This window comes from Octodon degus, unplaced genomic scaffold (genome assembly GCF_000260255.1).
Source record: "Octodon degus isolate 3935 unplaced genomic scaffold, OctDeg1.0 scaffold00023, whole genome shotgun sequence".
In the NCBI taxonomy this organism is placed as follows: domain Eukaryota; kingdom Metazoa; phylum Chordata; class Mammalia; order Rodentia; family Octodontidae; genus Octodon; species Octodon degus.
In genome coordinates, this window is record NW_004524599.1 from 11642144 (window position 1) to 11662457 (window position 20314).

Sequence of the window (20314 nt, forward strand, 5' to 3'; positions counted from 1 at the left end):
GTGGCTGCCCTTGGTGTGTCTTCAGCACGGCGGCCTTCCAGGCTGTCTCCCGCGAGCTTTGGAGCGAGGGCGCATGGCTTATGGTGCCTGCATGGGGGTCCCAGAGTCTGACTCTGGCTCCTGCAGCCCTTGTGGCACTAGCCCTGCCTCTCCTGCGTCTTCGTGGGTGTCCCCCTCTGTGGGACCCTAGAGGCTCCTGGGCCTGCCTTGCTCTCTGCAGTGAGGGAGGCCCTGATAGCACCATTTGCGATAAACGGAGGCCCTGCTGCCTGCAGCTCCCCCAGCGGGGCAGAGGGATGGACACAGGTGGCTGCCCCCACCGTGCACATCTCCCCAGGAGGCGCCTGACTGCCACACGCGTGTTCCAAGCCCAGTGTGGGGTGGGCAGTTATTTCATGTCCTCTCAGCCCTCTTTTGTGCTTCCTGCACCATAGACTTCTGCGCAGGTCCCGTCCACCTCTCTTTTCTCCATCTTCGTTATTATCTACCTATCTTATCTTTAGATTTTTTTTTTTAAAGTACTGGGACTTGAACTCAGGACATTGCACTTGCCAGCACATATGCTTATGCTGCTAGCTATTTCCCCAGCCCCTCTGTCCGTGGGTCCATCTGTCCGTCGGTCCGTCTGGCTGTCTATCTTATCTGTCTGTCTTATCGTCTATCTTGCAGCACTTAGGATCCAACCCAAGGCCTTTGTGATGAGCTACATTACCAGCTCATTATTTTGCATCTTGAGACAAAGTCTTGGCTGAGTTGCGTAGGCAGGGCTGAAACTTGGACTCTTCCTGCCTCGGCTTCCTGAGCGCCTGGTGAACAGCCCACGCCCTGAGCTGGGCTCTGGGGCCATGGTGCTCTCAGCTGCAGTGTGTGAAGCAAGTGTCTTCTTTGCAGCTGCCCCGAGCTGCCTCTCTGGTCGCTGAGCTGGTGTCCCCCATCCCTGTTACCCAGTCACCTTGCAGGTGTTTGCTGGTGTTTGAGGGCCAGGCTTGGAGTCTGCCTGAGTGGCAGGGCAGCACAAGGACGCTGTGTCCTCATCTGTGCGGTGCCTCAAGGGCACTGCTGTGGGTTGTCCTGCTGCTGGTGGTGGGGACAGTGTCACACCGGGCCAGAGATGTCCCTGTCCCTGACTGCCAGGCCCCAGCTCTGAGCCCCACATTGGCACGGGTGGCGCTCAGGTCAGATCAGCAGGGCGAGAGGTCGGAGTGAAGGCCCCAGCGCTTGGATCACAGCCAGCCCTGCCAGCAGTCCCCGGCCCTTCTGCCTCTGCTCCCCTTGGAGGCTGGTCTGCCCCCACCAGGCTCTCAGACTCGCTGGCTGGGTCCCTCTGTGTGATGCTCTGGGAGGTCAATGGCTGCCGCTAGGGACGGGCACTCAGCTCTGCAGGCGCCCACCACTCCTCTGCCTCATACCAGGAAGGGGACAGTGGGGGACGGCCTGTTAGGTCACCTCTCCCTTTGCTCTTCCAGGCGCAGGAAGAGGGAGACGCACTGATGGCCCCACTGCCTCTGGAAGGCCCTGCACCCGTCCCTGGGTCCCCAGGCCAGTCCTGCCTTCTGCACTGCGAGGCTGCTGTGGAGCCTTGGACAGCACCAGCGGGTCACTGCTGGGGTGGCAGAGGAGGAGGAACAGCTGCTGGGTCTGGAAGGAAGTCAGGCCCTGCTGTGGACTGGGGACTCCTGGGGCCGCAGACGCTTGCCCTGGAGAGCAAGGCCTTCAGGCCCTGGAGAGCAAGGCCTTCAGGCCCGAGCCAGGAGGCGGTCTGGCCTCAAGGTGCTGCCTGAAGGCACAGGCTCAGCCTCCTGGGCCTTTCCTTGTGTGTGTGTGTTGGGGGGGGGGATGCCGCCTGTGCTGCACCCATTGGGCTGAAATAAACTGGTGAGCAGCTGAGGGTTGTGTTCGCATCTCAGCCAACAGCCGGCTCCAGGGAGCCTGGGGAGGGCGAGGTCCCCATCCTGGAACCAGCATGCAGACTCACCACAGGAACAGGCCGGGGTGGCGGTTGGGGGTGCAGCGTGTGTGACCCAGAGCTGGGGCCCTGGGCACAGCAGGATGAGCAGAGAGGAGGAGAAGGGAAAGAGGACACAGGGCCCAGGAAAGGAAAAGAAACTCGCCACCAGAAGACCCAATCCCAGGCGTCTGAGTCACCACAACAGCCCCTTTTGAGACTGGGTTGTAGAATGCTGTGGGTTCCTGATTGGGGGTGGGGGTCCCTGGTCTCCAGGTGGCTATCAGGAGAGAGGGTGATGGCTGCCGGGCAGCCAGGAAAAGGAGAGGGTGACAGCAGGAAACTTGGGGACCACACAGTCCCTTGCGCCCTGCCCACACAGCCCTCCTGGGTTTCTGTCACCTCCCAAACGCTTAAATCTGACTCCCTCTGCACACTAACCCATTGATGAAATTATAGCCCTGAGGATCAAATTAACTTCTGAAATCCCCACCCCGACAGGACCCACGGGACAGAGACATTTTAGGTCCACATCCTGGCCCCTGCTAAATGAGGGAACCTCAGAGGGCAGAAGGGACACTGCGTGGGCTCCCTCCAGCAGCACGCCAGCACGCCAGAAGCCCCAGCTTTGGCACCCAGCTGCAGGCCAGGGGCACATAGCCTTTCTTGTTCCTCTAGCTACTAGGAAGACATCTCCTGAGAAACATCATGGAGAGGATGCGGGGGACTCAGGCCTTTGCCCACCCGGTGTGGCCCTGGTGGTGTCCAGGGAAGGTCTGTCACTTACGACTCTCCTATGTGTTCTCTTCGTGCTCAGAGCGCTCAGTGGGACTTTGGGAAGCTGCTCAGATCATAGGGTTCCTAGCTGGCTATATGGGTGCAGCCTTCTTGGGTGTGACCAGAAAGGATTTGCCCTGTCGCTCACTGGCCCTTCTTGCAGTGCTGCTTCCTGTCCGCCGTGTGTGGAGACTTTCAACGTGAGCCCAGTAAACCCCTTCTGCTTTAAACTGTGGGCATCAGGTACTGTGTCCCAGTGACAAGAAAATTAGACTGCTAGGGACGCCCCCCGTCCCAGCCCTACGGGCAGTAGCTTCACCAACGCAGTGAGCTGCACGAGCTGGGGTCCAAGGCATGGGGGTGCAGGGGGCTGCTGCTCCTGTGTCCTCGAAGGGTCTTCTCCGCGTCTCTAGAAGGACCCTGCCAGGCCATGTGAGATAATTTTAACATTCACGTTCTTCAAGCCCTGTCTGCGAATACTGTCCCAGCCAGTGTGTGTCCCCGGGCCCAGGACTTCATGTGTGAACAGGGAGGGGACACGGTGCAGCCCACGGCAGTGTCCTCCGCTGTTCACTGGATACACGTGCCCAGGGCCCTGGGTGATACAAGAGCAGCCGGCTCTTGAGTTGAAGCAGCCCTTCCTGACCTCACTTTATAAGCAGACAAACGCAACAGATGCAGCCTCCAGCTTCCTGAGCATGCGCGAGACGCCTCATTTTCAGACTTCGAAGCCTGCGCTGGGTGCACACCTGCAGTTTCAGTGCCTGGGAGGCCGAGGCAGAAGGACTTCGAGTCTGAGTCCTGCCCGGGCAACTGAATGACTTAACAAGACCCTTTTAAAATGAATAAAAGTTAAACTTGGCTGAGGAGGTAGCTCAGTGTAAAGGCGCTGGGTTCAGTCTGAAGCGCTCCACCGCCCACAAAAGAGAACTTGGAAGCCAGGCTGCGGCGAGCCTGCAGTCGCAGGGGCTGTTCAGGAGCTCACGGCCAGCCTGGGGACCACGGTGTGACCCTCAGCAATAATTAACTGACTCGCTAACAGCTAACTAGCACCAGGACCCAGCACGCGGGATGACAGTGTAGAGGGTCACGCTGGCTACCCTGGAGCACGAGGGACCGGGTTGCTGGGCCCAGGCTGGGGCGAGCTCGGTGGGAGCAGTTCCAGGCGCCGCCTGCAGAGAGCTCCAGCGGGCCCCGGGTGCCCCCGCGGCGGGGACACCCGGACCGCGTCCCCGGGAGGCCGGCGTAGACGCCAGGCTGGCGCTGCCCGGCTTCGCAGGGCCCGAGGCTGCTGCTGGGTCGCCGCCTTGGGAAGCGCCGCGTGTATCCACACGGAGGAGTCGCTCAGGCTGAGCGCTCGGACGGCCCCGGCCCCGGTGGTCGCGGAATGCGGCGGGCACGCGAGGCGCCCTCTGCCGGGCGCCGGGCGCAGCCCTCCGCGCACCGCCCTGGCCGCCCGTGCCCGCCGGGGCGCCTCCCTGCCCCTCGCCCTCCAGGAGTCGGGCCGGGCGCCAGCCTTCGCAGTAGCCCCCCCTCTCCAACTCCGCTCAGCGTCCCGAACGCGCTATCCGTAGTCCCTTAAGGAGGCGCAGTCTCCTGGGGAGTCCTCGCCTCCTCCGGACAGCACTTCCCATCCGGCCCGGTGCCGAGAAGAGCTTCGGGATCCCGGGGTCACCGAGGGCGGCGCCGCCGCCTAGAGCGACCGCACACACCCGGGCGGGGAATAGGAAGTTCAGCAAAGGGATTGGTCTCCGGAACCTGGAGCTGCAGGGCGCTGCCCGCACCCGGGGTCCGGAGGAAGACGTGCATGGGGTCCCGGGCTGGGGCCTCCCCTTTTCCCCGTCCAGGGCTGAGCCTGCTTTAATCGCATGTTATGCATTGGGAAGACCTGGGGTTCTCAGCCTGTAAAGACAGCCGGTGCGGCCTGTGTGCCTGCACATCTGGGGGTGGGAGTCACAGTCGAACGCACACGACAGTGTGACTCTACAGGGCAGCCTTGATCCCCCACTACACTCCTGCATTGGGAAGCTGAGGCGGGAAGATCTCAGCAAGTTGGAGACAACTACACCGCGAGACCAGCTCCAAAAGATTCTGCAAGTTTGCCAGCCTGAGTAGGGCTCCGTGTGCACCAGAGCCGCGCGGTCCAGGTCCAGTCCTGGCAGGCGGGGCTGCAGCCCCTCTCAGTGTTACTTCCTGCCCAAGGATGGGGCGGATAGTGGCCACACCGGGCTGTGGCTTCTTCCCCTGAGGGTAGCTGGGAAAGAGGGACCGCTTGTTTCTTATTTAGGACACAGACTCTGGCAGCCTGCACCGGCTTTACTGCTGTCAAGGAGTAACCTTCAATTATAAGTTTAAAATAAGCCTGTTGCCCTCCCTCCGCTTCCTCAGGGAGTAGACGATGCAGGGAGGGGGCAGTAGCTGGCGTCAATGACACTGGGCCCTTTAAAGGAGTCTGCAGCCAGGGGTTGGTGGTGCGTGCCTGTGATCTCTGCTACTCCCTGCTACCCCGGAGGCGAGGCCGAAGTAGGAGGAGCCTGATTTCCCGGCCAGGCTGGGCATCTTATCGAGATGCCATCTCCAACGAACCAAAAGTGGCCTTCAGAGCCAGGGATCCCGGAGAGCGCAGTAGCGCCAAGGAGGCCCAAAAGCTTGGCCCGCCACGACAGAGGCTGCGCTTATGAGGCCCTGGCACGGACAGCATGCCCAGAGCGCCCTGTGACGAGCTGCAGTCTGGGCCCTCTGTCCCTCTGTCCCTGAGAACCCTGTACGGAGGAGTTGGTCTCCTAGCTGTGAGCCTCCGCGGGGAAGGGTCATGGAGGGGTGAGCCTCGGGGGACAGGGCCCTGGCCTCCTCTGCCCACAGCCGTGCTGCGCGCCCCTTGTCCAGTGGCCGGCGGGGCTGCTGGGTGGACAGTGCCCTCACAGAAGCTACCTCTCCCTGCCTGTCTGTTCCTGGGATGGGGCGGGGCTGGCCCAGGCCCAGAAGAGCCTGCCTGTCCCTGCATGTCCGGCATGTGGCCTCGCCACCCTGGGGGCTGACAGTCCTCCCTCCTGCCCGAGCCCAACTACAGCAAATCGCAGGGTGGCTGCGGGACGGCACTCTTCTGTTTTTAAAATATAACATTTATTGCTTAGATGGTTCAATACAGAACAGCTTCTTTTTCATTCTGGATTTGGAAGTTCTATACAACTGAGTACAAAGAGGAACAGCAAGTACCAAAACCAAACTTGTGATTCTCTGTTCATGTGGCATAAACCAATTTTGTACATAACACGTAGCAGCAGTTTTTAAGTTCCCTTTAGAAAAATAGGAATTCTACATATTTATTATTGCTTCCTGTTTAATGCATGGGCTGAAATCACTAGGATCAACTTCCTTCTTGAAAGAGAGAAGAGGAGAGACGACGTGGGATGAATCGGTGTGAAGCTGGCATCTGACTGTCTCGGAGCTTCCGGGAGCTGAGTGCAAGCAGCGCCCTGGGCGTTTGTTCTGTCCTCACAGCCAGGCATTTCATGTAGTGATTGAGTCTCAGCACTGTGTCCATTGATCAAAGAGAAAAAACAAAAGAGAAAACAACTTGCACCTCAAAAAACTTTTTAGAAGATCCATATATATATATATTTATATATATATATTTGTAAAAGCCCTGAGAAAAGGAGAAAGAGAATCAAACAAAATGTATAGAAACAAATTAGCTGGACATGCAGACTAAGCTATGATTCACCCAGCGTTTAAACAAATCACAAATTTCACAGTTTGATATTGGGGGAGGGGTGGACACAAACAAAGAATACATTTCTCAATCTCACTAATAAGATGTGGCAAGACCTCACTGACTACACGGTACAGATCCAGGCTAAGTAAAGCTTTAAATCAATAGTGATTCTTGTGAGCGGCTGCCCCAGCTGCACAGGCGCAGGGCGCCGACCCCTGCTACATCTTGCCGCAGTGTTGAGTTCACTCCTGGCTTCTCCCCACAATATCGCGAGTTTAGTGTGGAGACTTGCGAAGAAAAATGAAACACAAGTAACCCCAAATAATAATAACGAAAATAACAACAACAGCAACTGTAGTAACAATAAAAAACTTGGGGATGCATGAACTGGTTTGAACTTAGAAGACACCAAGGGGTCACTGGTTCTGATGTGCATTCACCTACAGTAAATAAAACCTCATTTTCAAACTGGTTCACACACCCCGAAGACAGTTAAGCCTCACGTTCACCTCAACCTCTTTTCATCTGCAAAGACACCTTATCATCTCAAGGTCACCTTCCTGCTGTGTCAGGGTGGCCACGATTTAGCCGCCCCAAGGGGGAAGGGCGGGGCGAGGGCGGGACAGGGGCTCCTCCCAGGCAGGCTCAAAGGCTGGGGCACCCGCGGGCTGGCTGGGGCACAGGGAGCCCCGCTAGCTGGGCCTGCCACAGTGTGTCACCGCGGTGGCCGCCACAGCAAGGGCCGTTATTCTTCTTGCAGGATGCGCACCAAAGAAAGGAGCCTTGCCTTTAGGCATGCGGCTTGGGGCGGCAACAGCAATGTGTCTGTCTTCAAGCACCACCGTCACAGGAAGGGACTGTCACCTCTCACTTCAGCCTGGCCCGAGCAGTTCTATCACCAGTAGTAGTTTTCCTTGCTTTTGAAAGGACAGTAGCACAGGCTGGGGCGAGGCCTGGTGGGGCGCCGGCACGACTACACTGTGAGAAGGCGCCCTTCCCGCCTCGCCTTGGCCGTCCCGGGACAACGGGGAGCAACGGCCTGGGGGAGGGCGTTGGGTACAGTAGAAGAGCTGTCACCGCAGTGTGTGTGCCGGGAGAGCTTCAGGCACACGCACTCGGGGACCAGCGGGGGTGGCACAGGTCTCCCAGGACAAATATTGCCCACATGTTTCTGCTGACTGCAGAGCCCAGCCAACTGGAGAACTAAAAATAATAATAATAACAATAATATTAATATTAATAACATACACCAAGCGGGAAGGGGGTTGACCAGCTAACGCCCAGGCGTGGCTTCCGTCAGTTAAGGCGCTGGGAAGCGCTTCTCTGTAGACTGGGAACTCAGGTCTGGAAACACGGGCAGTGGCATCGTGAACAGGGAAGACTGGAAACACACACGAGGCTGCAGCTGCAAACCCTTCTTGGCTTTGGCCTGAGTAGCGTCGCAGCCTCCATCGACCACTCCAGTGATGCCAAGGACTGGCGCAGAGCTCCTCCGCGCAACGCACAAAGCGAAAAGGTCGGTCTGGGAAACCTGCATGGTGTCCACTTCCGCTCTGGTCACGACAGGAAATTCACATGGTTTTCTTCCAGTTATTGGCTATTGGGATCCAACGCCACTTGTTCTTTTCCTTCTGTTTCCAGCTCACAGAACAAACGGTTCGATCACAGATTCATGAGAACAAGCTCACACACACCAACACACAAGGTAACATTAATGCTCAGGTGAAGAGGCCCTCCCCACACGATTCATTAAACCTCTGCTCTGCTAAGAAGCTGCCCTGGGAGAATGCACGCCCACGTCATGTGACGGTGACGGAGGATCCACAAGTAGTTAAGGCACTGGCACCGGCCGGGCTGGCCTCACGTGCACTCGGCAATGGCACAGCTGCGGCCACTCACTGCTGTCTCTCCTGCCCCGCTCTGCTCCCTAGCAGCCAGAAGACCGCAGGGGCTCATCAGGAGCATAGAGTGGGTGCTCTGCTGGATGTGTGCTGACAGAGGGGAGGGAGCAGCGGTCACTCCATCCCCAGGAGCTGTGAGGCGCTGTCACTGGCCAGGAGGGGATGTGCTGGCCGCTTGCCACATAGCTCCAGCAGGTCCTGCACGAGCGCCGTGGGGCTCTCCGGGCTTGGGTCCCTGGGAGATGCTGGCTCCCTAGGGCCACTCCGGCCTGGCTCTGCCACAGGCCCGGCCTTTTCCTCCCAGTGGCCACAATCCTTCCCGGTATTGGCCAAGCCCTCCTTCCGGCTCCGTGTGACAGCCACAAGGCTGCTAGTGCTGGGAGCCGCCTCGGCTTCGTTCTCTGATGCTGCATTGTTGCCACTGTGGGTGGACTCGCCCTCGCTGTCCTCCTCAACCCGCTCATCCTTGTCGCTGTCCTTGCCATGGTGCTTCCCATGCCTGGCTTTCTGGTGGATGCGCTGGTGGCGAACCAGGCTGTGCTTCAAGGTGAAGGTCCGCTCACAGGTCTGGCATTTGTATGGCCTTTCCCCTGGTGTGGAGAGGAGGCGACAGGGTTAGTGCCGGGCCACAAACCCCCTCCTCCAGCACGGCCCCCTTTCTCACATGACGTGGCACATGGGACAGACACATCCCAGGGCAGCATCCCCTCCTACTCTGTACCCAGATTTTCACCTCCTGACCCTGAAGCCAGCAGCCAAGTCCAGTGGACATGCAGTCCCAGCTGAGCAAAACCTGCAGAAGAGCCCACAGAGGACAGGCTAGGACAATGGTGTCCTCAGGTCAAGGGTTAGGTCTGCCTGTGTTTTCAGGCAGAGGTCCTGGGCTCCGTAGGCTCCTCTGTGGGTAGCCGGTATCAGACTGTGAGCTGAGAGCCTGACACGGACAGGGCAGACGCAGCGAGCAAGGGTGGACGGTGAGTACTGGCAGCTTTTGTTTTCAGGGCTGTTTGTTGCCTTTTATGCCAAAACAACGGGCCCTGCTCTGAGGTCTGCAGCCTCAGCCCAGAAAGCAGCAGCCCAGCTCCACGAGTGGCTGCCCAGTTGCTGTAAGGGGCATCCCTGCGAGGGAGCCTGCACTTGCCTCTCCATGGCCTTAGCCCTGGCCCCGGCCGCGCCCCTTACCTGTGTGGGACCTCATGTGCCGCGTGAGGTCCTGCAGGGACCAGAAGCGCTTGTTGCACACACTGCAGACCTTCTTCCTCTTGTCCGCCTTGCTGGCCACGCCCCTTGGGATATCGGTCTTTGGCTTGTCTTCGTCACTTTTCTCCACGGATTTCTGCTCCATGGCGCCCTCCCCGTCAGAGGGGCCCTCTGTCTCCTCCTGCTGCTTCTGCTCTGAGGCCTCCCCAGCCCCCCGCACTTGGTCCCCGGCCATGGACTCCGCAGGCTTCTCCACGCACTCGGGGGTGGGTGCTGGGCAGTCGTCCTCCGGCGGAGGCACCTGCTTCTGCTCCCGAGTCTCCTGGTGGCCATGCGCCTTGCGGTGGCGGCTCAGCGTGCCCGGGAACTTGAAGCTCTTCCCACAGGTGGCACAGGTGTGCTTCTGGTCCTGCGCGGCCACGCCCTGGCCACCCGCGGTGCCCGCCTCGCCCTCGGCTAGCTTGAAGTCCATCAGCTTGCTGGCGAAGTCCAGGTCCAGGCTCTTGTTGCTGGCTGCGTCTTCCTCTGGGCCGTCAGCGTCCCCGGTGCTCTCCTCGGCACACTCTTCCCCAGGCTCCCTTTTCTCCTCGGGTGCTACCGCCTCCTCCTCCTCCTCCTCCTCCTCCTCCTCCTCCTCTTCCTCCTCCTTAGGCACAGGGGAGATAGCCCCAGCCTGGGCCTCAGGCGGTTCCTCTGGGGCTGGGTCCTGCTCTACAGCGCCCTCTGTCGGTGGCTGCTCTCGGTCCCGGTCCGGTGCCGTGAGGTCCAGCACCTCAGTAGCTGTGGCCGGCATCTCTGGATCCGACTGGCTGTCTGTGTGAGCAAGCACAGTGGGGGGGACGGTCAGGCCGAGCCTGCTGAGTTGCCCGCCCGGGGCCCACCCGGGAAGCTGAGCCCCAAACCTAGCAAGGCTGCTCACTCTGCTCACCACTGGTGAATGGGGTGGGGGAAGGGCCAGCAGCACCCATGCCACCCCCCAGAGGTGTGAGTGACCCAGGCAGCGCAGACAGAGGCTTCGAGACAGCAGAGTGTGCATTCACTAGGGAGGTTGAGGAAGCCGAGTTGGAAGTTATTTTTCCAGTGCAGAGAGATCATACAAACATGCAGCACACGGGGCCACCCCAGGTCCTCTAAAATGAGCTGCACAGCAAGGGACCCCAAGCATGGGTTCTGCATGTGTGGTGCACACACCTGTCCCCAGGAGGTTCAGGGCAAAAGGAAACACGCGTGTTCAGGTTGCACTACACAGGTGGCAAACATTTCAGGGAAACACGGGAGGATACAACTTGAGGCCAGGGGTGTGGGCACCGGGAATTCTGGGTCATTGCCATTGGGTGTCTCCTGCCTCCTGTTGCACTCCTTCTGTCCACTTTGCACAGCAAAATGAGATGTGCGAGGCCCCAAGCCATGGCACTGTGGCACACTGACACCAAGCAGGCTGGCAGGGACACACAACTGACTGGTAACCATCACTTGCTGAGACCAGGCACATCTCACGTGCCTCTGATGTCAGCCGCTGCATTCCATGCCAAGGTGGCCACGTGTGGGGTGAGGAGCCTGCACGGCTCCGGGGGGCCCCAGAGGAGGCAGCGCTCTTACTTCTGCCTGGGGCTTTGGGCTCGCCTGCACGGCACTGTCTCTCTACTTGTGCCTCAAGGAATGCAGGAGACAGCTCTGGTACAAATAGGGCTTTCTTGCATGAAATAGGGCTCTTGAGAGATGCCTTGTAATGTCTAGGACACATTTCAAGGAAACCCTTATGAATATTTTTAATTATTTCAACAGAAAGCACCTATAAAAGGACTTTTGGTATAAAATCTACAATAAAGAGAACCCTTAGCTTATTTGTTGGCTTTGCAAATTGTTTAAATAAAAGTCTAATGTCTGGTTATTTCCACTTTGTCCCAGGACATCCTATACTGGATTTTTCTTCTGAGACAAGGACTCATGTTACTAGGCTGGTGGTGACCCAGGCTCAAAGCTCCTCAGCTTCCAGGGAACTGCGAGTATGTGTGAGCCAAGACTGGCCCAAGCACTGTCTAAACTACATGCAAGATGTTTGTGACAATAAGCCTAAAAAATGAAGCCTGGTGCCACATTCACGTATGTACACTAGAACCACATTGTGCTGCTGCCGGGCCCTTCCCTAAGGTGGACAGATAATGTAACATCCTCCCAGGTACAGAGGAAGCCAGCTCTCTTCCCTGTGAACAAAGGGGCTGCCACCAAACCTCCACTGGGGGGTGGTTCAGCATGTGGCCTGTGCTGTTCGAGTTCCAAGCCAACCCCAACTCATTTCTACTGATTCTTTTTTTTTTTTTTTTTGCGGAACCGGGGATGAGCCATCTCCCTGGCCCTCTACTGATTCTTGGGAACACACAGACCATCTCTTCACTGCCGACAAATACCCGAATGGTAAGGCCAAGCACGAGTTTGGCTGCACTCACCTTAACACCCAGGCTCCTAATGCAAGCAGCCAGCAGGTGGATTTTCACAAGCAAGGCTACCTTAAGAGCATGGATCTGTCCCTCCTCTGTGCTGCTGGTAACCCTTAAGAAAACTGCTGAGGCAGCAGAGGAATCCTGGTAGACACTGAAGCCACAGCGCCCCCTTCAGGGCAGCTCAACAGTGAAGGATCTACCATTCTCTGGAAATGAGATGTTGTTCCGCTGATGCAAGCTGTTCTCAGCAGTTGCCCGCTGCGGAAACTGCTGCCTGCGTTGCCCTGTGCTGGGGGTGTCTCTTGGCCCAGTGTATAGATAGCAGGCCTCCTAGGCTGGCAGAGAGGGCTGGACCAAGAGGGGCCATGAGAACCTTCGCACTTGAACTGACTAAAACCAGCCCTGCCGGGTGCCCACTGCCACAAGGGCTCTGCAGGCACCCAGAACCCTTTCTGAATCAACCTAGTTCAGACAGCTTTTTAGGGGAGAAAGACTGCCCCTCACTGTGGTGTTTTTTAGCACTGTTTTTTTTTTTTTTTTTTTTTTGGCAGAACCAGGGATTGAACTCAGGTCCTTGCGCTTGCCAGGGAAGTGCTTATTTCACTGAGCCATCTCCCCGGCCCCTTTAACACTGTTTTAGGTGAGACCTGGAGTGTTCCTGAAACCTGCTAAGTGACTTAGAAGTCACACTGAAGTTAGGAAATGCACTCTAGGCATATAAACAAACAAACCTCAAGAACTTCTTGGCTATCTCTTGCCTCCTAAAGAAGTCTGTCCCTCTGCAGCCCTGCTTTTAAATTGGAAGGGATTCCTACGCAGCTTTCCCGCCTCATCAGGGCTGTGGGGTGTGTGACCTCCCCTGGCAGCCCTGACAGCCTCCCTCCATGACCTGCCCTGTCTCCTCAGCCTCACCGTGTCTTTCTCACCATGGACTGTGAGCACAATGAAAGCCAACATCTATCTTTTCTTTGCTGGTTTCACATTACAACTTTCAGTGAATTTTCTGAGGCTTTATCCCTTTAAGAAAAGCTATACAACTTCAGGGGCAGGGTTTTGGAAAAACAAAAGCTGTCACTGTAAACTTAAAAAGCAAACATCCACAGGCTAGCAGTTGGTGCTGAGGGGAAGCAGAGTCCCTCGAAGCAGAAGCAGTCGCGGGGCCCTATGTGGACCCCTGCGGTTGAGTAAGCTCTCACGTGACCGGAAGGCCGCGTTGCCCAGCGCTCAGAGTACATCCTATCCCTGGAGACAGACGCAGCAGTCCGCCTCAGCAGTGAGACGCACGCCTCCTTCGGAAGTGCCATGGAACAATCACAAAGCCCCATTGGAAACTGGGCTGCAGCAAATTTCAGACTAACAGGTGCGGTCGGTAGTCAGCAACAGTCACACATGAACAGGTCGGCCTTGGTGAGGCAGCAGAGACCCACCATGGCAGGATGCTCTGACCACCACCGCGCTCTCTGCTCAAAGACCCAACCGTTCATCGTGTGGACTCGGGGCCCGGGGGGAAGACAGGGGGTGGGCAGTAAGGGCAGCCTCCATCTATTCATTCCACCACGGCAGGAGAGGCACCTGGCATCAGTTTGGCTCCTAGAAAGGCTGCCCACACCCATGGGCCGACCCTGGCGCCAGGCAAGGCCAAGGGGCAGGAGCTGGACGAAGGCCTGTGTCCAATTATTTCCGGGGTGGGGCGCCTTCTATGCTATTCAGCCCCTTGTCCCAGCCACATCCAGGGAGAAGCCACAGGAAGGTACCACTCTCATTTTAGAAAAAAACGGTGCAGGGATTCTCCTGGGCTTAGCACAGGCAACAGGGAAGTGCTAGGTTTTAAGCCCTGCAGAACCAAACCCAGCAACTGCAGCACTCTGCAACTGAGTACCTGTAGTAGTCTAGTTTTTGGTGGGTTGCTTTGGGGTGGGGGTGCCACACCCCAGCAGTACAGATGATGGGGTGTACTGGAGGACATGCGGAAACACAAGCTGTAGGGAACAAAAAAGGCACACGGGGTGGGGGGTGAAAGGGCAGTGGTTAATGGCTCTGCAGGGGGCTGGGAGGAGGAAGCGAGCAGCACAGGAGAATAATACTGGGATTCAGGTCAAGCGGAGATGTGATTAAAGAAAGGGCATGCAGAGTGCTTTTTAAACAGGACAGCTTTACACTGGGAAGTTATTGGAAAGAAAAACACCCTGCGCTGCCCTGCCCACCCCCAGCAAGAGCTTAGCATCCCTAGCTCCTTGACACCCTGACATCCCCCAGGGCCCGTCCCTGCTCACCGGGGCTAAACACAGGGCTGCAAACCTTTCCATTGTCCTGGTCGTCAGAGGCGGCACCCTGAGAGGTAGGACCACCCCGCTCCCTGCATGGCCCACATAGCCTCACCACTGTACAAGGAGTCACCGGGCATGGCAGGGCCGAGCCCCTGGCTCCACTCGGGCTAACACCATCTGCTGTGTCTAGGCCGCTCCCAGGCCCGGAATGCTCCCCGTTGGGCTGGGCCCCCGCGAGCGGTAGGAAAGAACCAGCTGGCCAGGCAGGCCCCTCGAGCTCACTACAGCTGTTGGCAAGCTCTGCGTGGAGCCCAGGCTCTCCAAGCTGGGCACTACCTGTGCTATCATGGGGTCCATCACTCTCTGTGGGGGGGATAAGCCCGTTTCTTCTCAGGGAGCAGGTGGTAACTCCGTGTTTGCGCAACTGATGGCGTTCACAGTTAGATTTGGTAGAAAAGAAGGCATCGCATTTTTGACAAGGGAAAGGTTTCTGACCTGAAGCAGGAAAAAAAAAAAATTTATCTGGCTTTCTACCGCAATGAAAAAGAAAAGTTGCTTTTGATTTATTCTCCTGAGGTTATTGGCATTTACTTCCCCCTCTTCTGCCCTTTCAAGAAAAGAAACAAAACACATTAAGACAAAATTGAAACACCAACGACTAAAGTGACAATTTTCCATCTAGTAGAAGGAAGTTCCTGTCTCAAAACACTAAAAGAAAATTAACATCCAAACCAAGGTAACATTTTTGAAGTAAAATAATATAATGAAAGAATATTAAATGACATCATGAAAGTCTCGGCACATGGTGAAACAAGGCCCACATCTGACCTCGAAGGAGAGGGTGCTAGGCCATATCTGGCCAAGTGAACAGGTGGCATGGGGAGACGACGAGGTGTGGGGTGTGGGGCCCTCTGAGCCTCAGGGGTCTCTGAGGCTCTGCAGAGAAGCCAGGGAGTGCCTCAGCCTGACACGGCACTAAGGGGCTGTGGGCTCTTGTAGGGGCTGGCAGGAACACCCAGGCTTGCCCAGCTCTCTCCCCTGGCTGCTGGGAGGTTCCTGTGGGGACCCCTGCCCACCAGCACAAGACGGGAGAACTTCAGGCAGTATTCTCACTCACACCCTGACTCCTGCTGCGCAGCCCTGCCTCTTATTCCCACCTGGGCCCACCTGGCCTGCATGCCTGGGGTGAGGTGTGAACGGTGAGGCAGGCGTGAACCCGGCCTATCTTTCCTGGCTTTCCCTCCCTGCACTTTTCCATTGGGGCCTGCCTGTCTCCTCCACGTATTCAGATTCCTTTGGTACTGTAAATGCAGTGTTTCAAAATGCAATCAAAACCTCTGCAACTCATCCTGGGGTTCGTGTGAATGGACTATGCTGGAGAGAAAGGGCAAGGACCACGCGGTTGTAGATGAGCTGCATGGGTATGGTAGGGCCGGGGAAGGAACAAATGAGGAAGAGCAAGCCAAGGCCAGGGATTGGTGGGTTTCAGGACAGAGAAGCTGGTGGTGTGTCATCTCCTACACAGATGGCTTCTTCCCCCTCCCCCCCAATACCAGATGCTGGGTCCCAGTTTTCAATTTTACAGCGGAAAAGTGTCCTATGGCCTGGTCCTGCTACCTCAGACCTTTGAGGATGCCACAATCCAATATGTGAGCCAAGGCAGGTGTGGTGGCATGCCAGGGAACCTGCTAGGTTCAAGGCCTGCCTGAATTATATAGTGAGAGCTGGGCTCAAATGCCAAAGGAACTGGTGGACTAGCCACAGCCCAGCTCCCTACAGACACAAATTCTGGGACCCTGGGCTCTAGATGCTTATTGGGTTTGGCAGGGCCTGGTGCCAGAGTGTGAGCTGCAGGGGCAGACCATTCCCCAAGGGAGGGAAGGAGGCGCCCCAAATGGCACCACCAGGTGGCATGGCTTCAGGGAATACTACCATGGTCTGGAGGGTGTGACAATGACATGCATGACAGTGCACTCACAGATGGGGTAGCTGCTCCCCTAGCCTGGAAGACTCCTAAAATGAGGGTCCAAGTCTCCCTCATTTCTGAAGCTGCTTAAGAACAGACATGGCCTATGTGTGGCTCAGGGCATAAGCCCAGGGTTCTTCCCCCAGCACCCCAACCCCCAAGGAAAACAAGGTTGAGGGCACTGTGCAAGAGTTCTTGACTTTAGAGAAAACAGCAAGCTTCTCACTTCTCTATGGCTAGATTTTCACACTGGTCAAACGTTCACCTCCACTACTAGGTTGGATAGCCAGGTTGCTTGGCAGGGGTTAAGATGCTATTGCCTGGGCAGGGGTGCTGTCAGGGGACCTGGGACGAGGTGGTCCTATGGTGCCCCAGTCCCAGGATAGCGGCCAGTTCCAGAAGCCAGCCTGGGAGACGAGGTCTTCCCCCAAGTCCTGCGTTACAGCCCTGGAAGTGCCTCTGCTCTCGTACTGCCCCACGTCCTTGCTTGCCTGGTCCCTATAAGACAGCCCACGCCCTGCACTCCCTCAGCCACTCCGCTACCCTCAAGGCAAGCATGACCTCCTTGTGCTGTTTCCTCCTCTCCTACATCTGCAGAGGTACACCCAGGGCTGGGCTGAAGATGCCAAAGCTGCTACTTAAGGAAGTGCACAGCAGCCAAGTACCACAGCCAGTGTCCAAGGCGCTTTCCATACTTAGACAAAGGCATTTTATTAATTTGTTCTTTTTTTGGGGGGGGGGTGGTACTAGGGATCAAACTCAGGATCTTGCACTTGCCAGGCAAGCACTTACTCCATTTTGCTATCTCCCCGGCCTAATTTGAACGTTCTGTGTGTGGTACTGGGAACTGAGCACACACTAGGCAGGTATTCTACCATTGTACTATATCCTAAAACCTTTAAAATTGTATTTTGATGTGGTAAGTTGCTTTGGATAGTGTTCTACTTGTGATCTTCCTGCCTTAGCTTCCTCATGTGGCTTGGGTAACAAGACAACAGCCACCACACTGGCTTCTTACTCATTTAATCTGACTCTTACTTCTCATTAGGAGGTGAGGGGACGACCCCCAAGTCAGTGAAGGAAAGGAGCTCTGTCCAGGTACCCGTGGAAAGTGAGCTGCCAGGGTGTCCAGAATGCCTCAGCTGCAGGGGACAAGGAAGGAAGGAGGAAGAAAATGAGGCCAGAGCTGCAACGGACATAGGACAGGAAACTCTCAAGAGGCTGGGGAAATAGCTCAGTGGCCTAAGTGTCTGCCTGGCAACACAAGGTCCTGAGTTCAATCCCTGGCACCCTCCAGCTCCCCCAAAATGCTCTCAAGAGAGGAGTCCAGGAAGGGATCATACTGCTGTGCCTTGGGCGGTGACACTTAGGGAGAAGGCGGTGAGGTACCAGGAGGTATATCCACCAACAGGAAGTTGGGCTAAGAGAGCCTGAAGATGGCGGGAGGAAGGCAACCCAAGCTTCCTCCTCAGATGAGTTCCTAGACCCCAGGCCAGGAGCGAGAGCTGTGCCTGCTGCTGCACCCCAGCTGTCTGCGCCCTGCAGACTGTGCCCCAGGGAACCAGGAGACCCAGAGCAGAGGCAGTGGGTGGCTGAGAGAGCCTACAGCTGAGCTGCAGGATGTGGCTGGTTCGCTTAACTGCGGATGCTGTTTTTAATGCTGCTGGGTGGAACTGAGCTGCTTTGCTTTCTGTCACTTTATTTGGAGAGGGGGCTCTTACAATCCATTGGCCCAGGCTGGCCTCTATCTCTGGAGGGTAAGCTGTCAGCTAGGTGTGAATATCACAATTAAAAGGCTGAATAGTGATAATAAAGCCAAGAGGACGGCAAGTTTGAGCTCAACCTGGGCAGTTTAGTGACTTAGCTTGTTTTTTCTTCATAATAAAAATTAATTAATGATGTAGCTCAGTGAGAAGGCCCAGAGCACTGAATTTAAAAAAAAAAAAAGCTGGAGAGTGGTGCAAGGCACAGGAAGTTAGCGGAGCCCAAGTATTCGGGGTCCAGACCCCACCTCAGTGTTGTGACTCACAGCTATGCTCGCCCAGCTCCCACCTCCCATCTTCTGGACTTGGAACGCTTGAGGACACAGCAGCCTCAGGATAGGGCCCGCACCACATACACCCTGACCTCAGCACCTGCAGGCTGGCCACTAGCCGGTCTTCCCAGGCCTGGTGCTCCTTGTGGAAGTATCAGCATCACCCTCACAGGATAGCCAGAAACCCCTACTCTGAAAGGGTTCCTGGCTAAGAACAGAAAGGATGGGGTGTCAGTGAGCTGGCCAGCATGGTCCCTTTGGGGTCTTCTAGCTCTAGGGCAGGTGGCAGCACATTGTTAGTGTTTCTATCCACTCTGCCTATCTTGAGTATGCCTTCTGTTTACCTGTTTGTGTTTGGATACTACCAAATTCTAAAGTAATAGCATTCCGGCATGCTACCCACTGACTATGGAAACATGCAGTGGGCACCTGAAGACTCCAGCCCAGTCCTCAAAAGGAAGATGTGGCTACTCCAGCCTCTCAGGGAGGCTGCTACCTTGCTGGGAACAGAAACACCTGAGGAAGGTAGCACACACAGTGTGGAGCAGGTGTGGGGCCCTCATCTGGAAGGGTGCCCAGGAGGCCGGGGCTGAGGGGAGTACGGGGGGGGAAGGGCCTGGCCCAGGTCACCAGATTCCACCAAAGGTGACAAAGAGGGCAGCGGAAGACACTGCTGCATGAGACACTGCCTCAGAACTGGTGTCTTCTAAGGACTGCTGACTTCCTTAGGTGTAAGTTATTTCAGTAAAAGAAAAGAAGCCCAAAAGGCAACATGTGCTCACAGGGCTGGACAGGCCGGCTGCAGAGTCCTCCCTAACCAGTACTGCCGACTCCCTGGAGGCTAGGCCAGGCTAGACAGCAGCCTCTGGCACTGGGGTGGCTTGTCAGGGCTCCCAACTTCCTAGCCATGGCCCCCAGCATCCCCTGGCCCAGCGCCCCAGACCACCTGTCAGTGTCCCTCCTGCTGCTCCACCTCCTCAGCAGACATAGCCTGGTTGGGCCTTGCACTCCATGGGGACCTGCCTCACACTCGTCCCACCTGGGCCAGAGGTGGCTTATACTGTTGCCATGATCCCTGACCCCAGAGCTACTATGTTTGTACCTCAAGCAAAAAAAGGAACATCCAGTTACATTAGAACCTCAGGTCAGCAACAAGGAGTAGTCTTCCCAAATACCTCACAAAAACTTACAATAAAATACTTGTCATCTAAATTTTAAATTTAACTGGTGACCTGCATTTTCTCCAGCAGTTCTGTGCTGTGTGGACAGCACCATTTGGTTTCTGCTTCTATCTATTAATATTTGGGCTATAAATAAACTCTACACAGGCAAAGAATTTAACTCAGTAGTTCAATGATGTAAACCCTGTGAAAATACTCAGAAAACTATAATCAAAATGAATTGTGTGGTCACTGGCATAAAATTATTTGAGATGCATTCATATCCTAAACTTAGCTTTAAAACTCAAATTACAGACACTAATATCTGCAAAGTACTTCTGGTATATCATTTTAAACTTAAATGCTATTTAGGACATTAATCATGACTTGGAGGGTTTCTCTGAAAGAGCTGACAGTATTAGTGTAAATAAAAAAAAATTCTGCTGTAATCTATTACCAATTTTCACAATAGGGAATGTGCACCTGGCTTGGAGAACTGAAAGAAAATGGCCAATATTACATTTTCAATATTTCCCTTTCAGATACATGGCAGCCAAAAGAACTTTACAATGTTTGAAATTCAAGAAGCTGCAGGGAGTACACAAGACAGCATCTTCTCGATGCTGGCAAACTCCCCGCTGGAGTCCAGATCCACCCCACCATTATGGGTGCAGGCCCGGTTCCTCACCCCCTTCTTGCGACCCCTCTTCTTGGAGGAGCTGGCCAGGCCCTGCTCAGTGGAGGAGGCTGCCTCTGGGCTGCTGGCCTCTGGGGGGATGTCGCTGGGCTCCTGTGGGCTGGTGGCATCAGGGGGTGTGGCAGCAGCTCTGGGGATGACACCTCCCAAGTGTTTCATGTCGCAGCACCAAGCTCATAGTGCCCCAATACCTCAATACAAAGGCCCACT

General features: G+C 56.0%; 2 protein-coding genes across 4 annotated transcripts in view; one reads left to right on the plus strand and one right to left on the minus strand.

The window, feature by feature from the left end:
• Nucleotides 1-1894, plus strand: part of Ssr1 (signal sequence receptor subunit 1) — a 34048-nt gene extending 32154 nt beyond the window's left edge. The window contains exon 8 of one of the 3 annotated variants that reach the window (XM_023712070.1): nt 1467-1894. In XM_023712070.1, coding sequence (XP_023567838.1) covers nt 1467-1879 — 413 coding nt within the window. In that variant the 3' untranslated portion in view covers nt 1880-1894. The remainder of the gene's footprint in view (nt 1-1466) is intronic. The other 2 variants (XM_004628379.3, XM_023712071.1) reach the window with 2 other exon arrangements.
• A 4270-nt stretch (nt 1895-6164) lies between these two features.
• Nucleotides 6165-20314, minus strand: part of Rreb1 (ras responsive element binding protein 1) — a 131338-nt gene continuing 117188 nt past the window's right edge. Inside the window, exons 12-14 of the mRNA XM_023712060.1 lie at nt 14583-14741; nt 9521-10351; nt 6165-8928 (exon numbers count right to left, since the gene is read on the minus strand). Of these exons, the coding sequence (XP_023567828.1) occupies nt 8453-8928; nt 9521-10351; nt 14583-14741 (1466 nt within the window). The 3' untranslated portion in view covers nt 6165-8452. The remainder of the gene's footprint in view (nt 8929-9520; nt 10352-14582; nt 14742-20314) is intronic.